Raw genomic sequence first — 18,116 nt, forward strand, 5'->3', positions numbered from 1 at the left:
CGCACACGCACACGCGCCATGCACATGCACACACACATGCACATCCTGGGCTTAGAGAACGGTTTTGGTTCCCTTCCCACAGATCCCACTGCTGTACTCCATCCAAGGCAGAGGAGAGGTGGTTAGATGCATGTCACTGCCTTGGCAGCAGAAGTCACAGGACAGAGAAAGAGGAGCGACTGCCTCCTGCCTGGCTCCTTTAGCACTGCCCTGCCCCTGTGTCTGTTTGCTGCTCTCCTGTTCTCTAGTACTCAAGGGTTGGGTGCTCTCCTCAATCATAGCATCCAACTTGGGTTCTTTTCTTTTAAGGAATCCTAAGTGGGCTTCCTGAGGCAGACTGGCTCTTTAAAAAGTGCCCTAGTTTGGTTTTTTTATTGCTACGATAAACACCATGACCAGAAAAACAAAGGGAGGGAAGTGTTTATTTATTTCATCTTATAAGTCCCAGGTCACACTCCATCACTGAGGGAAGTAGGGACAGGAACTCCAGGCAGGAACTGAAGCAGAGGCAGGGAAGGAGTGCTGCTTACTGGCTTGCTCTCCCTAGCTTGATCAGTCTGCTTGCTTTCTTTCTTTCTTTCTATCTTTCTTTCTTTCTTTCTTTCTTTCTTTCCTTTTCTTTTCTTTCTAGATTTATTTATTATATTTATTATATATAAGTACACTGTAGCTGTCTTCAGACACCAGAAGAGGGCATCAGATCCCATTACAGATGGTTGTGAGGCACCATGTGGTTGCTGGGATTTGAACTCAGGACCTCTGGAAGAGCAGTCAATGCTCTTAACCACTGAGCCATCTCTCCAGCCCCCCCTTCCCTTCTTTCTAATGTTTAAAATAATGTATTTTTGAGGTTATAGTGTAATCACATCGTTTCTCCCTTTCCCTTTCCTCCCTCCACACTCTTCTATACACCCCTACCTTCTCCTTTTCAAAGCCATTGCCTTTTGCATTAACCTTGCTGCATACATGTATGTGTATGTGTATTCCTGATAACAAACCACTCACTCTGTATGGTGTTACTTGTATGTACATTTTCATGTCAGCTCTCTTTTTTTCTACAACCTATGACCACTTTTCCAAGGGTGGCACTGCCCACAGTGGGCTGGGCCCTCCCACATCAATCACCAATCAAGAAAATCCCCACAGACCAGTCTGATGGAGTCAGTTCCTCAATTGATGTTCCCTCCTCCATGTCTGTGTCGAGTTGACAAAAAAAATAGGCACCCAAGAAGTACCTTTGCAAAGCTGTAGCCACTCTTTAAAGCGTCCCTGGGAATGGGCAGAGCGAGCCTGTTCCTGAGACTTTTGCTCTGAAGCTTGTAGATCTGCAGGGATTGCAAACCACGTTGATACCCACGTTGACTCATAACTGAGACAGCGGGCTCAGGGTTTTACTGACTGTGGTCATAGCTAGGGCAGAGTCAGGACCCAGCCCTCTTGATCTGCTGCTAGCTGGTGCTGTTTGTATAATTTTGGCTGTCCCTTGGAACCAGAACTGAGGTGGAGAAGTTCCCCTAAGATTTGAGTTCCCCTGGAGATATTAGGAAGAAGTGGGCAAGGACCTAGCTTTCACCTTTCCTCGATGTCTCTTCCTACCTTGAAGGAGGACTCAAGTCAGAGTACACCCAACCCTTGAGTACCAGAGGACAGGAAAGCAGGGGTCAGGGGGGAGGGGCAGTGCTAAAGGTACAAGGCAGGAGGTGGTCACCCCCTCTCTCTCTGTCTTGTGACTTCTGCTGCCAAGGCAGTGACAGGACCTACCAGAACTGAGACTGGGTTATATGAAATTGTCATGGAAATGGAACAGTTCTAAGAGCCCGTTGGTTAGAACACCCTTGGTGTTTTGGGGTTATTACTCAAGTCCAGTCTTGCAAATCCATAGAAGGCCAGAGCGAAGAAAGACCTTAAAGATCATCTCACTACAGGTGAGGCTGAGGCCCAGAAAGTGGAGGTGGCTTCCCGAGGCAGAGCAAAGATTGAAAACTTCGATTCCAACTTTTCCTAGAACTTTAAGGATTTCTAGAGCCATGATCATCTCGTCTTTTTTTTTTTTCAAAAAGGAAGTGTTCCACACTGCCCCACAGGAAGTCTGGGTCCACAGGAGGAGGGGGAGAGAAGATGCTGGCCCTGTGCCTTTCAAACTTACTCCTGTTCCTGGTCTTTACTGTAACCATTTTTATTCCTTCTTCTCTCTCCCATTTCTCCCTATCTCAGCTGCAGTGAGCCACACCACTGAGAATGAACAGTGTATTCCCAGACAACCTGTCCTGTGGTGAGGCTGATGAGGAGAAGGGACAGCATTTACTACAGTCCTACTAGGTATCAGGTTCTACATCACCATCAGACCACCTCATTTCTGTAGACAGGTTGGCATGGATGGAAGTCCCACATATCCATCCCCCTTTCTAATAATCTATTCTCTCCTCTCCCTGTTCCACTGCGATGCAACTGTGAGGTTAGAATCAGGTCGGTTAACCAAGTAGTGAGATGAACCTCTGCATTGGCAGTGCCATCTAGGCTGTCCCAGATCTAGAACACTATATCTACCAGTTGGGTATATTTATAGGTACTCCAGGAATGTGGCAAGAATGGGGGATCAAGTGCTCTGATTTCCAACAATCTAAAATTGAGAGAGAGTGGTCCATACCTACACTAGGCGCTGCCTTGACAACTAGAGTAATGGCAGCCATTCTGGCCTCTTCACCCTGCCTCAAACTAAGCTCCACTTCCTACCATCCCTGAGCAGGCTAGTCCACATTCCGGGTGCCTGAGATGTGCAGAACCAGAGTCCAGAGAATCTTCTCTAAAAGATGCTGGTCTCCACAGTGGCTTCCCCGTCCACCTGCTCTAAATCCTTCAGTGAGCCTGCAGGCCTGGGCTTTGCACGGAGGCTGAGGTTAAGGCTGAGTCGGAGAGTAGGGGGACCACAGGCGTGGGTCAGCAGCGTGGTGCGACGGCTAGTGAGGCTGCTGGTGGAGAGTTGCCTGTGCACTCGGGGCTTAGAGCCCGTGCAGCAGGCACGGTGGCTCAGGGAACGTGGCAACAGGCGGCTGTTGAAGCCCATGTAGATCCAGGGGTTGCAGCAGCTGCTGAGGTTGCCCAGAAGCATGGAGATGGTGAAAGCCACATTGGTAGAATCTGCCAAGACAGAAGCACAAAAGGTGTTAGAATCACAGCTCAAGAGGGGACGGCGGAGGTGGGGGAGACTCTCAGACAGAGGCTGAATCTGCACTGAACAAATGAAGACATTTCCCAGAAGGGGAAAGAGATTTGCTTGATGTTCTATAACTAGACAGGCATAGCTCAAATTTTACCTGTAACTCCTGAGTCCAGGTCTCACTACCCTAGTTTTGGTTGATTTTTAACTTTAGGAATAGTTTGCTTCAAGTTCAGGTTCAAGGAAACTCTCCCCGTGTAGGATTGGTCCAAATAGAAGAAAAGGATTTTGTTCTAAAATCTGGACCATGAATTCTCTAATGTGAGACCTTTCTCCCTCCTCTTCTTTTGAGCTTGTCTCACTCTGTAAGCCAGTCTAGCCTCAAACTTAAAGTTGGCCTTCTAAACTTTCTCTCCATATGACCCATCTTCACCCAAGAAAATGAGCATTTCCTAGGGTGTCTATATAGGTAGACATATGGAACATTCGCTGATGACAAACCATAAAGAAGTTAATTTCCTTCTTTCCCGGGGCCTCCTGGATGTGTTCGTTTTTCTCTTTGCTCTGAAGGATTCCTTCCAGCATCTTCCGTAGAGCCTGGTGGTCATGGGTTCCTTTAGTCTGCTTTCTTCATGCAGAGTTTTCTTTCTGTTTCAATCATGGTGGACTGTAGGCTGAGTAGATGCACATCCCTCTGAGCCCTCCTTGCTTTTAAAGACTCTTGAGGAACCAGCTGTTCCTTTAATGGCCTTGTCTTTCTGTGACTTGGTGGTTTTCTCTTGTTGCTTCCAACGCACCTTAATATAATAGGATGTAAGCAAGTTCTTCTCTGGTTGTGTCCATTTGGTATTTTGATTTCATTCCTTACCTGGATGTGTATTTCCCTTCAATAGATGAGGTTTTACTGGAAATGTTCTCTATCCCTTTAACATGAAATTTTCCTCTTTCTTCTATGCCCATGATTTGTGGACCATGTCTTCTCAAATGTTTGTTTGTCTTTCTTAGTAATTTACATCTTCCATTGATTGACTCAGTTTCTCTATTCTGTCTTCAAAGCCCGGTCCATCCTTTGGGTGAGGTCTTCCTTGAATCTTTCTATTGCTTACTAAATTTAAATTTCCTGTATTCAGTTTGCTTTCCTCATCATTTTGGTCTCTTTCACATCTCGTTTTTATTTCAGCTCTTTTTGTCCTCTTGGAACTCATGAGGGAGTTTAGTCGTGTGCTCTATGATTTCCTTGAACAGACTTACAATCATGCTCTTAAATCCTTTGCATGGAATTTTCGTCTAATCCAGTCTCATTGGAGGTCATTGCTGTTGGACTAGAAATTTTTGAAGGAGTTGTTTTTCTTTGGCATTTCATTTTCTCTATGGTGTGTATTTGGGGTTAGGTCACTGGCTAGATTTTTTTTAATCACTCTTATTATTTCAATAGAAGCATTTACAGTGTTCAAGAGAAGCTACGTTATTATAAGGTTGAGGTGACATTCTCCTTTATTAAACTGGTGTTCGGGGCACCACGATTGATCTTTCCTGAGAGTGGAGGAAGAGTAGCTGCAGAAACACTCGCTATGACGGAGTAGGCCCACCATGAAAGTATAGCAGTAGTCAATTGAAAGAGCGATCACTTCCTAAGCACTGAGCATGTTAGACGACAAAGAAGAACTGATAGTGCTAGAAGCATGAATTCATTAGTTAGTGTGGGTATAGGTAGGAAAGAAAACATAGCAATCACTGTATATATAGCAATCACGTCATCAGACACAGTGTGGGTTGATGAAGAAAGAGTAGAGGAGGATGGGTGGGCGGCCAGAGGTAGTCTTGGCTAAAGGTAGAACGGGCAGAGAAAGGGGAGGAAATGCAGATAATTAAGAGCCATCGCAGCTCAGAAGGCTGAGACACAGAAGCCCTGGCACGCAGGCCAGCCAGTGAGCTAAAAAAAAAAGGGGGGGAATAAGAGGAGAGCGGGCACAAACAGAGAGCAAAACAGTACTGGGTGCAGCTGGCCTAAGAAAGCGGCACTGAGTATCAACTAAGGGAAAAGCAGTAGTGAAGGGGAGCAAGCTAGATCCGGACGCAGAGTACGAGTGCAGTCTGGCGCATTTGCTCGCTCCCTCTCAAGTGTTAGCATTCTTTCCCTGGAGCTCAGAAGCCTGTTACTGTCTTCCACGTTGTGTCAGGTCATGTAGATGCTGCGGGATTCTTCAGGGATACTTCCGAGTCCAGTTTCCTGTTGTGCACGCTGCTCTCTCTCACCGGTGGAGACCGCTGGATGATCAGGTTACAGACTCCTGTCCACTCCAAATGTGGCCCTTCGCTAGTCGTATCTCAGATTCTGGTCATTTCTGGGGAAGTCCTTCGGGAGTCCAGTTGCAAACACTAGTCACTCACCACGGTGTAGTTCCCGATGCTTGAAGTACTGCTTGGATACCGTGTTCTCTTCATCTCTGGCTCTGACCCTTCCCCTCCCCTCCCCTCCCCTCCCCCTCCCCCGGTCCCTCCATCCCGCCATGCCGCACCTTGGCATTTCCTCTCACGCTTGGCTGTGTGCCATCTGCCTCTCCTGTGTCTTCTGCTCCTCTGGTACAGACTGCCACCCGCGTGAGCCAGGTGATGAGCCCAGCCCTAGAAAGTATGAGTCTCCGATTTCTCGGGGAGAGGATCTGATTGGCCAGCATGGACTTGGCTCTATCTATCTCCAGCCCAAGAACCAAGGGCTAGAAGATCACAAGGGAAGTCGCCCACTGCTCCTTTCCTGAAGCCAGAGCACATCTCATCTCCAAAAGCCCAGCATGATGCACACGCCTTTGATCCCAGCAGATCCCTTGCAGACTGCCGATTTGGGGAAGTTTCAACATCACTGAGCACGGTCTGGCTCTAATTCAGTGTCCCCACTGTCTCTGTGTCTCAAGACATTCATTGTAAAACAACCGTTACGTACATGTTTACTAAAGACTAAAACAAGTTTTCATGCCAATGGTATAGCTCTGCCTGCTTGTTCTCATGTAAGCATATCCAAGCCAAATGTTTGATATTATAGAACGCAGAGCATTTTCAACGTTTCTCAGAGTTGACAGTGCTTTGAATGTACAATAGTCAATGCTGAGAACGTTGCTTTGTATGAATATGTGATACAAAGTAACAGAAAACTACGTAAGGACATTTCAGATATTGTTGGAAATTCGATCCCAATCCCAGGTCAAAACTCACTCAATGATATTTTCTCCTAATGTTTTTGATGCATGTATGTGCAGTGTATATGCATGTGCATATGTATATACAGGCGCATGTGTGGAGGTCAGAGGTTCATGTCCATCCTCCTCCTCTATCACTCTCCATATTACTCTTTGTTTTGGCACATGACATCTCACTGAGCCCGCTGATTGGCTAGACTTGGCCAGACAGTAATTGTTCATTCTCTTCCTGCCCCAGCATGGCTCCCACCACCCCACCAGTTTTTTTCCATGGATGCTGGAGAGTCAAGTCCTCGTGTTCTTATGTAAACACTTTACCCACTGAACCTCTTCCCCTGGTTATTTTTTAACATGAAACTCGAGTCAGTAACTCAAACAAAGATTTTAAAGCTCAAGCATTCCAACCCAGCCCAATCCAAAGATTAGCTAAGGCAATGCATGTCGAGTCGGTTGTTAGAAAAGTTTTAGAGAGATTTTGGTTTGTTCTACATTCTACAAAGCATTCTTGCCAATGCCCTCTGCTCTTCTTCTCCTTTGCCTCAGGCCTAAAGCAAGAGAGCAGCAGACCTTGGGATGGAACTTGTAGAACTCCTTCACTATGGGGGAAGCCAGCTGTCATGCTGCAAGGGGGCCTGTGGAGAGGCAAGGAAGCAAAGCTCATGGCCAACCTATGCACCGAGGCCTGCCAGCCAATCCGTATGCAAGCACACTTGAAAGCGGATTTCTCCCAGCTGAGCCTTCAGATCGTTATAGACCTGGCTGATGCTAGTGTGACTGCTTACCTGTGAGAGACTCTGAGCCTTAGGACCCCACAAAATATCGTGTGAATTCCTGCCCCGCAGAAAGGGTGGGGTAAATGTATCACTGCAAAGACACAGCTCTCAGCTGGATAATTTCAGCCATTTTTATCTGCCTCCTTGTGCAAGCCTTCACCTTATTCAGTGGTTCTCAACCTTAGTGCCACGGCCCTTCAATACAGTCCCTTGTGTTGTGGTGACCCTCAACACAATAAAATCATTTTCATTGCTACTTCAAAACTGTAATCTTGCTACTGTTATGTCGGTATTTCTACAAGCACAAGCAGCTTGTGCATGTGGTAAAACCAGTGCCGTTTGTAACACGCAGCAGCGTGATCTGAGCTGAGGTGCTTTGCGCAGCGTTCCTTGGCGTTATGTGGCACCACGGCATGCACAGTACAACGTGTGCATGTTGTTCATTTAGAACCAAGGCTGCAGTGGACCTGCAGGATGCAACTCAGGTGAGCATTGCCAGAAACACCTCAGGTTGGGTTTTGAATAAATCCTCCATCACTGCATATTCAGAAATTCTTCGCTCTCACTGAGATTTTTTTCAATCTCCAAATCCACCTGTATGACTCCATATGGGGTCTAAACACATGGCTGAAAGACCTTGGCCCTAATGGATATAGATTTAGGATGAGACACTATCTATTCCATACCCAGGGAAAATAAACAAATTCAGGGCCCTCTACTTGGCCCTCACTTGTGTTATGGAAAATGGCTTCTCAGGGCCCTGTGGTCCACCTCCTCCTTCTCCTTTCTAGTCTTGGTCTTTCTGTCATTTGGTCACTGAACATGTGGTCACCAGCTTGTGCAGGTGGAAACGTCCAATGAGATCCCTTTCAGAGGCAATTTTCTTCCCAGAGTTTAACGGAAGCATTTCCCACAACACAGGAGAGCTGCTAGGACGACCCTGGCCTCCTGCTGCACACATCCGTGCAATGGCACAGGTGGCATACCTCACAGAAGCAGGAAGTTTTTTCAAGCAATGGCAGACCTGGAAGGAAACTCACAAGCAGACCTTCCAGTTCTTCTGACACGGTCAACAAGAACTGCCACTCCGTGCCTTCTGCCTCTAAAGCACAAATCCTGGGCCTCACCAGAGCTCCCACCACTAACACCAAAGGTCTAGCTCGTGTGTTTACCCAGTAGTCTACCGCAAGAGCTTCAAGACAGCCATGAGTGACTCCCTCCTGTGTGCTCTGGATATGGCCACCTCTGGGACAAACACACACACACACACACACACACACACACACACACACACACACACACACACACACACACACACACACACCCACACACACACACACACACACACACACACACACACACACACACACACACCACACACACACCACCACATACACACACACCACACACACACACACCACACACAGCACACCACCACACACCACACACACCCACACACACACACACACATCCACACCCACCCCCCCCCCCACACACTCACACACACACACACACACACACCACACATACACACACACCCACACACACACCACACACCCACACACACTCACACACACCACACACACACACACACACACATACCCATGCACACCACACACCACACACACAGACACACACATACACATGCACACACACACCACACACCACACACACACACATATATACAGACAGACAGACACACACACACACAGACACACACACACACACACACACACACACACACACACACACACACACACACACACACACACACACACACACACACACACACACACACACACACACACAACACACACACACACACACCACACACCACACACACACCACACACCACACATACACACAACATACACACACACCACTCCCAACACACACATATACAGACACATATACACACACACACATCACACACACACCACAAACACACACACACACACACCCACACCACACACACACACACATACACACACCACACACACACACACACACACACACACACACACCACACACACCACACACACACACACCACACACCACACACACACACACCACACACCACACACACACACAGACACACACACCACACATACACACACACATATACACACACCACACACACACACCACACACACACACCACACACACACACACCACACACACACACACACACACACACACACACACACACACACACACACACCACACACACACACAAGAGGGCATAGGGTAGGAACAGTCAATAAAAGGCATAAGTCATAGGGGAAGAAGCCAAAGCCATTTGGCCTCAGTGGACTTAGGAAGCCTGTTTTGGTCCATCTGAGCCAGGCAGGGTATAGGGGCTGAGGATGTGCCATGAGGAAACATGGGATTCCATGGAAGTTCTACTTCTCAGGCCTCGTGGGAAGATCCGCTGCACGCAGTCCAGGCACAAATTCAACTAAGCAGGAGACGGAGACAGATCTAACCAAAAACCATGGGAGGATGGGGTGTACCGAACAACTGATTCTAAAGCTCTTATTTTTCCCTGTAGCTTTTATTTTTCTGGGAGCACATTGTAGGGCAGTGTTTTGTTTCTGCACTGCTGGGTCAGAGAGGCCCTCAGCCACAGGAAATCGCTGTCTACGTATGCGCTGTCTACACAGACAATGTATTAGGGACACTCTAATAATAAAGGTGGGTGCTTCAGGCTGAAGGGCTAAATCACACCAACTAATGGAGAGAATAGAATTCATCTTCCCACATCCTTCAATAAAGGGCAAAAACTACCTCATCCTTGGCGTCATTGGCCAGACTGTAATTGTTGGGAGAAAAGTCGTGTACCAGATAAAGTTGGCCCATAAACCACCTGTTTCAAGTACTGGCTATTGCCTACTAGCAGTGGCATTTTGGGACAGCAGCTTTGAGGCTACTCTGAGCTCCAAGTTACTCAGAGGCACTGTAGGGAAAGCCACTCCATAACACCATGCAGATCCACATGCTTGGTACCAAGAAGCCCTTCCTACTAGTCTAGCCTTGGCTAACATCCTTAATAGTAAGTTGGATTCAATATGCTCATTGCTTACAGAAAAACTTGCAAACACCTTCCTGTTCAGACTAAAGACAAGAACCAAGCATGGTGTTACACATCTGTATTCCCAGCAGTCAGGGGTCAGAGCCAGGAGGATCAAAAGTTCAACATCAGTCGGGGCCGCGCAGTAGTTCCAAGGCCAGCCTGAGCCTCCTGCAGCATCTGAAGCTCAGGGGGATGCTGACTGCTTCATTCTCTGGTACCAGGTAGAGCTAACAATTTTCTTTTGAAGAATCTTTGTTTTTCAGATAAGGGGAAAGCCTCTCTCTTTGTAGATCCAAGTTAAGAACCAGGGTTGTAGGCAAGGTGCAGGTTGAAAGAAAGAGACTAGTTTTGCAGAGGACCTGGGTTCCATCCCCGCCACCCACATGGTGGCTTATGACCATCTATAACCCCAGTTCCAGGTGAGGCAATGGCCTTTTCTGGCCTCTGTGGATACCAAGTACACACATTGGCCACCGACATTTAGGCAAAGTATCAGTACTCAAAATAAAATAAATAGAGAAAAAGAAAAAGAAAGAAAGACTGGGAAAATCTGAAAGATTGGGCTCTCTACTCCTTACTCTGTCACCCCCTGGCTGAGTGGCCTTGGGCAAGTCACAGATCCTTTCTGTGCCTCCCTTACCCCAGTGACAGAATGATGGAGTTGAGTTTGAGACCTAAGTGCTGTCATATGCCAGCCCTAACTAATTAGAGGTGGCTGTTGAGGAAGAGCCACAAAGCTACGTCCAGACACAGAAGGGAAGGGCACCCAGAGAGAAGGCAGTTCCCATACCCAACATTGCCACCCTGCACCGGATTATTTGAAACCCCTTTCGGATCTGTTAGTCTGTGATTCCCAAGTTCATGTACCATGCTAGAAGTTGGCTGAGCAAATACACCAAAACCTCCTTCCCACAAGGGTCATGCTAATCTCTGCATTGTTCCTGAACAATCGTTGTCTTTCTCTAGCGGCACACGGTATTTTAAAATTGTTAAACACGTAACCAAAATTTAAAAATCAAGAGATTTGTGCTGGAGAGATGGCTCAGAGGTTAAGCCTGCTCTTACAGAGGTTATGAGTTCAATTCCCAGAAACCACATGGTGCTCACAATCATCTATAATGAGATTTGGCACCCCCTTCTGGCTGGGCAGGTAGAACATTGTATACCTAATAAATATTTTTTTTTTAAATCAAGAAATCCACATAATTGATATTCATTCAACATAGCCTCAGTGGGCTAGACAGGACCTTATTGGGCAAGACTGTGGCCTGAATGTCTGTCCCCAGAATTCTCGTATTAGGAACAGAGTCCTCAAAGTCCTATGCCAATGGTACTTTCAGATGAGACCTTTGGAAACTGATTAGACCTTAGGGGCTTAAGAATTAATAGATTAATGAGTTAGCAAGAAAAAGAAGTGTCTGTTACCAATAAGAGTATGACCACTATAGAAAGAAACCAATCTGGGCACTTTCAGAGGTGCCCTTTACCAACCTGGAAACCTTCAGAGAGTCCCCACTTTCAAGAATAGCCTTCTCAGACCTCCCAGTTTCTAGGACAGTGAGAAATCAACCTCTGTGCTTTTTGTGTTAGGTGGGCACTTGTTACAGCAGCAGAAGATGCTCTAAGACAAGCAAGCACTGACTCCCGCTATCTCGCGACTCCCACCACCTCACGCACCACACATACTCGCCTTCATCGGGGGCATTCTCATCCCACACAGACCACATCTGGACACTGAAGAAAGGTGCCCAGCAAGCAATGTAGGCCAGCACGATGACAAAGGTCATCTTCACGGTTCGGATCTTTGCCCTGGAGATGGTACTGATGCTGCTGACCCGGGAAGACAGCCCCCTCGTGGCTGCAGTAGCAACTGCAGAAGATGAGGACTTATCCCAAGTCCGCCAGCCCCTCCTCTCCTCCCTGCCAGCCTGGGTCTTGACTTTCAGGTTCTTGTAGATCTCGTGGCAGATGAGGCCGTAGCAAGCTGTGAGCACCGCCACCGGCAGCACAAAGATAGCCATGGTGGTCCAGGTGATGTAGGCCCGCGGGCCCCAGGAAAAGTAGAAATCTGCCCAGCAGTCCAGCACCCCTGAGCCCTGGATCACCTCTCGCAATGAAAAAATGAAAACTTGAGGGAGGCTGAGGATGGCAGCCAGCAGCCAGGGAGCAGCAATGAGAGGGTAGGTGGACTGGCTGGGCTGCCGGAGGCTTCGAAGAGGGTGACAGACAGCCAGGTACCGGTCCAGTGTCATGGCCAGCAGCATGTAAGTGGAAGCGAACATGCTGAGCACCTGTAGATACTTGACAGCCCGGCAGAGGAGGTCAGAGCCCTGGAAGCGGTAGGTGATGTCCCAGAGCAGCTGAGGCAGTACCTGGAAAAGCGCCACGCCCAGGTCGGTCAGGGCCAAGTGCAGCACGAACAGATGCATGCGGGAGCGCTTGTGGCCATGGCGGCCCAGAGTCAGTAGTACAGCCAGGTTGCCTCCTGTGGCCAGAACCAGGACAGTAGCTAGGATACCGATCTCCACCTTGGCTAGCTCTTCATCCCTACCTAGCCACGGTGTGGTAGCATTGGGGACAGGCAGGGTGCCCCCAGGGGAGGGGGTGGCAGTCCAAGAAGGCTCAGAATTCATAGTTAGAATTTCAGGGAGAAAAGGAGGGGAAGGTGGATGGAGGTATGGGTGCAAGTAAGAACTTTGGTAGATAAAATGGAATGAAAGAGAAAGGTTTAGAGGTGGAGAGAAGGGAGGTGAGGGGTGACGATGGGGTGAAGGTAGAAACAGGTGAGACAGCTCAGCAGACAGGGATGGAAAGGAAAATGAAAGAAGGGAACAGGACCAACATCCCTGACCCCAGAGAGGCTTAGGGACCAAAGAAAGAAAAAGAGGGACTGGGAGCTGGGTGTCAGTGTGGGAAGGTTGGAGAGGGTTGGAGGTGGGGACTTCTGAGAGGTGACACAGAGGAAGCAGAGGGAGCAGCTGCCATCTCCCAAATGCACCCCAAATTCACTTTGTCCAAACTTTCTTTTGGAACTGGAGAGAGTAGACCTCCCTAAGTTGTCTTGAAGGTGCGGTCCAGGACCATGGGCGTTGCCTGCAGGAATTGGAAAGCCCAGCTAAGCCGTGTGCTCCCACCGCTCTCGGCTCCCACCGGAGGGTGAGCGCAGGCAGGAGCGGATGCGGCAGCTCGGAGGAGCGTTTTATGCTCTTGGATTTCTAGTCCAGGGACTGCTGCTTGGCTCCTGCAGAGGAGGGTGGAGTGAGAGTGAGACTCAGTGGCACTCTTTAGACAGGAGATACTGAGGGGAGGGGCTGAGGAGCTGGGTGGGACTGTGGCGGAGGAGGATTAGGAAACCCAGTCGGAGAAGGGAGAAGCACGTCCCTGAGCACCAAACAGACTCACCTATGCTGCCAGCCTGGTCCCTCCACTCTCTCCAGACAGGTGAGTGTGCATTTGTGTGTGTGTGTGTGTGTGTGTGTGTGTGTGTGTGCGCGCGAGTGTGTGTTTGAAAGGGAGAGGAGAGAGACAGAGTTTGAAAGAGAGAGAGACAGAGAGAGAGAGACAGAGAGAAGAGGGAAGAGAGCAGAGAGAAGAGAGAAGAGAGAAGAGAGAAGAGAGAAGAGAGAGAAGACAGTGCTGCGGGGAGCCCTAGGCATGCGTGAAAGATCTCAAATGTCTGAGAAGCATGCCCTAAAGGAACCGACTTTGGACAGAAGAAAAGTGAGGAGCTTTGTGACTGGCGGGGGGCGGGGGGAGCGGGCAGCGGCAGGGGGGAGTGGCGGGGTGGGGCGGGTCCGGAGATGATAGGAGCTTGTCCGGGGAGTCTGGCATGATTAGAGCGCTTGACAGGAGACATTCCAAACAGAGTTTGCATCTCCAGGCTAAGTCTGAACTTTAGCCTCTCTGGGGATACATTTCATGAGCTAGAGGTGTTGTTAACCACTCTGTGAGGCAGAAGCACAGCCGCTTAGAAATTATGTCACTTACTTAGAAGGTTACAGAGCTAGTCACCAGCAGCGCAGACCAGCGTTCTGTGCCACAACAGAAGCTAAGCTAAGCTAATTACACTATCTAGAAAAACACTGATGTGATGGGAGCTGTCTGAAAGGCGGCGGCTGATCGCAAACAAGTAAATACCACCTGGCCCAAGAAAGTCTACAGCGCTCCATGGGGCAGGCACCACACGGTGTTGGTTGGGAAATTCACTTCATCTTCCGGAATTTCACACCGTTAGGACTCCCTACATAGGTTAGAGTTCACGCGGTGCTGCAATAGTATGATAGAGGCCTCTCAGGGAGGGCAGGGGCTGCAGTGCCAGTCCCTTTAACTTGCTTTTTTAATCAAAGCTGATTCCAACCCCTTGACCAAACGACGCACCCACATAACCAATTAGCATCTTTCCTAGACTGTTCTACTTACTGTAGAGCTCACAAATTCTTTGTCTTTTGAGCTTTGATGCCCAGGCTTCCGCTTTTTTCAGAATTTTGTTGTTTGTGAGCCAATTACTTTCAGTCTCTGTGCTGGATCATTCCTACCTAGAACTCACTCTAGAACTGTCCATTAAGGGAAAGAATTATAACCCCCCCCCCAGAGATTGTATATATCCAAATTTCCGTATTGCAGTATCTTCTTGCATCCAGCCTGCCTTCTTGCTTTCAACCATTCACCCTTTTTTGTTTTTTTTCCAAGACATGGTTTTCTATGTAGCACTGCTGTCCTAGAACTCACTCTGTAGATGAGGCTGGCCTCAAAATCAGAGATCCATCTGCCTCTGCCTCCGGAGTACTGGGATTAAAAGTGTTTGTCACCACTGCCAGCTGTGGATGCATTTTTTTTTTCTTGAAAGGTCAAGATTTTATTGTCTTCATAACAAAATTGGCTTTAAAAAAAAACTGGATCACTTGGCCCTTTCTCTTCTTGTCACCTCCCAGTTCAAAGTGCTTGTATCTCTTAACACCCAGCATCCTCTGAGATCTGCAGTTGGGCTCAACGCACTCCAGTCTCAGCACCATCTTCTTTGTAGTTTTAGCCTCTTTTGCAGAAAACGGGCCCACCATAGCCACTCTGTTTCCTGTCAAAACGCCGCTTTCCCTGGGCACACAGAGAGTCCTTGCCCTTCTTGTACTGTGTCACCTCGTGGGGTTGGCGCTTCTCACATTTCTTGCAGAATGTCTGGCGCGTCTTAGGAAAGTTCGCCATGTTTGCAGAAGCGCTGTCAGCTCAGAAAGCTATGGATGCATTTTTAAAGAGATAGATCGTGGAAAGGTCATATCCAGATTTTTTAGCTCTAAACTAGGTGCATTTTAGATTTCCTGTCTCCTTGTGGCCAGACTTGATAGTTTCTGTCAACCTGTTTATGATTGGTTCCAAGGGACCCCCCCCCACCTTTTACTTGTTTTGGTTTCTTCTTTATGAATCATTCGAATCCTCTATATAACTTCTGAATTGATTTTGTCCCTTCAGGTCAGTTTTGCACGTTCTTATATGGGCCATTTATGTGTTACCACATGCACGAATGTGAGCCATGGCCTATGACTCATCCCGTAATGTTGAGTGGGGTCATTTATCACACAAAAAATTTAATTAGGCTTTAGTTCATGTTTTTCCTATTTAAAAATTTTTATTTATTTTATGTGTATGAGTACTCTGTCTTCAGACACATCAGAAGGCATCAGATCCCAATACACATGGCTGTGACCCACCATGTGGTTTCTGGGAATTGAACTCAGGACCTCTGGAAGAGCAGTTGGTGCTCCTAACCACTGAGCCATCTCTCCAGCCCCATAGTTTTCTGATTTCAACCCTTTGTGCCTTATGGTCTCTATTTACAGAAGAGAGCTATTCCCTTCCGTAGTGATTCCCCAAGACCCCTCCCCCACATATCCCAGCACTGTTTTCCACTTTTAGAGTTGAAATTCTTTGGGAATTTACTTTTGTGAATGTGGGAAGTGAGTCTCTAACTTCATTTTCCTCCCAGGGAGCATCCGTTCTTCCACTCATTGAACAATCTGTTGTTATCTGTCTATTATCTGAATAATTATCAAATTTTAATGTTTTTATTGAGACTATTTCTAGGATCCCTAATATGTCCCGTTGCTTTTATAATCTCTTTTCTAGTATTTTACTATTTGAAAATGAATTTTAATATATAGTAAAACAAAAATAAGCCTACCCCTTATCCTATAAAAATTTAAGTATGTAGTATGTATTAATTTGGATTATGTGTATAAGTGTGAGTCTATGTGGGGATGTAACTATGTGAGTACAGCAGCCCTCGGAGAGCGGAGGCATCGGATATCCTGAGAATAGGGGATGCAGGCCATTGTGAACCTGACTTGGGTGCTGGGAGTCAGGCTCGGGTCCTCTGTAAGAGCAGTAAAGTCCTCTCAGCCGCAGAGCCACCTCTCGAGCCTCTCTCCCCTTGTTCTTCTCAAGCTGTTTTACAAAGCTTTGAAAACTCAGCATTTTTGTCAGTCCGGCTCCACAGAAGTCTGTAGAACTTAGGTCAGAAGCACCGAATCTTGGGGGAAAGCAGTATTACGGTTTTTATTAGGTCTAATACCCTTCTGTCAGGTCCCGTAACTTTCTTCATAAGAGTCTGTCCCCCTTAAGATGATTTGGTTCAACCTGCCCTGCAGTTTCTGCTTCTGCTATGCACTGTGCTCGGCTGCATCTCCTATTAACTGACTGGTTTCTGCCAGTGCTGGCTTTTGAATCTTATCCCTGCACTTCTAGAGTATGCGAATTATCTAGGCTTGCAACACTGTCTGCAACAACATTAATTTCATTATCTATTCGCAATCTTCTTTTGCTCCAGTTTCTTCTTTTCATCATGTTACTGCATCAAAGACTCCAGGTCAGTGCTGACCAGGAGTCACTGGTGTTTCCAGTGAGTCTACATTTATCTTGAAGCATTGGGTTCACTGAAGCTCTTCTCCAGTCATGAATTTTAAGATGTATTATTTTTTACCTACATATAGTCAAGTGATTCTATAGACGTTGTTACTAATAAAAGTAACCTCAATTACCTCTACTTTTGTTATATAAAATAACCCACCAGAGAGTTATTTTTTCCGTCTTTTAATTTTTTTAGTAAAGAATATTGAATCATATTCAAAACTAGAGAGAACAGCATAAGGACACCCTGTTTCCGTCTCTCAGCGGTTGTAGTAATCAGTAGATAGTTTGATCACATCTACACCTTTTACCGTTCTCCACCCCAGTAATAATTTGAAGCAAACATCAGACATCGTTTTGTTACTATCTCAGTGTCTTCCTTCGGGTTCCTGTTGCTGCAATGATACACCATATCCGAAAAGCAGGTTGGGAAGGCAAGGGTTTATTTGGCTTGCACTTCCTGATCACAGTCCTTTGTTGGAGGAAATCAGGATGGGAACTCAAGCAGGGCAGAAACCCGGAGGCAGAAACAGATGCAGAGGCCATGGAGGGTGCTGCTTCCAGGCTTATTCCTTGGCTTACTTAGCCTGGTTTCTTATAGACCAGCCCAGGGAGGTCGCCACCCACAATAGGCTGAGCACAGCCATCTCCCTCCATCAATAAGTAATTGAGAAAATGCCCTACAGCCTGACCTTATGGAGGCATTTTTCTCAATCAAGGTTCTCTTCTTTCAGATACCTCTGGTTTGTGTGTCAAGTTGGCACAAGACTAGACAGCACACTGAGATATGTATTTCTAAATATAATGGTGGCTGACATGTTAATATTAGTCAAGGCTCTTCAAAGAAACAGTAAGTGTGGTATGGGCGTGAGCACAGAGACAGAAAAGACAGGAAAGGGCTGAAAGGCAGAATGGAAAGGGTACTGGGGATTTATAACAAGGACATAACTATTTGATAATGGAGGCTGTGACGTCTCAGACACTACAGATGTACAGTTAGTATATCTCAGAGTGTGCCTCAG

At 47.3% G+C, this 18,116-nt stretch overlaps 1 protein-coding gene and 1 pseudogene across 1 annotated transcript; both read right to left on the reverse strand.

Moving 5' to 3' along the window:
- Window positions 1-2,052: 2,052 nt before the first annotated feature.
- Avpr1b (arginine vasopressin receptor 1B) lies at window positions 2,053-13,630 on the reverse strand. The gene is made up of 3 exons (XM_032915378.1): window positions 13,600-13,630; window positions 11,888-13,438; window positions 2,053-3,138 (listed from the first exon to the last, which is right to left on the reverse strand). Exons 2-3 carry the CDS (start codon window positions 12,828-12,830, stop codon window positions 2,804-2,806), a joined length of 1,278 nt encoding a protein of 425 aa, XP_032771269.1. The 5' UTR covers window positions 12,831-13,438; window positions 13,600-13,630; the 3' UTR covers window positions 2,053-2,803.
- Window positions 13,631-15,092: 1,462 nt separating this feature from the next.
- LOC116911663 lies at window positions 15,093-15,396 on the reverse strand (annotated as a pseudogene).
- Window positions 15,397-18,116: the final 2,720 nt, after the last annotated feature.

Source organism: Rattus rattus, chromosome 10, assembly GCF_011064425.1.
Source record: "Rattus rattus isolate New Zealand chromosome 10, Rrattus_CSIRO_v1, whole genome shotgun sequence".
Taxonomy (NCBI): Eukaryota; Metazoa; Chordata; class Mammalia; order Rodentia; family Muridae; genus Rattus; species Rattus rattus.

Excerpts from the sequence above, each read along its gene's own strand:
- Avpr1b (XM_032915378.1), bottom strand. The coding sequence starts at position 12,830 with ATGAATTCTGAGCCTTCTTGGACTGCCACCCCCTCCCCTGGGGGCACC. Across the intron at positions 3,139-11,887 it reads TGAGAATGCCCCCGATGAAG|ATTCTACCAATGTGGCTTTC; the intron begins GCGAGTATGTGT and ends CTGTCTTGGCAG.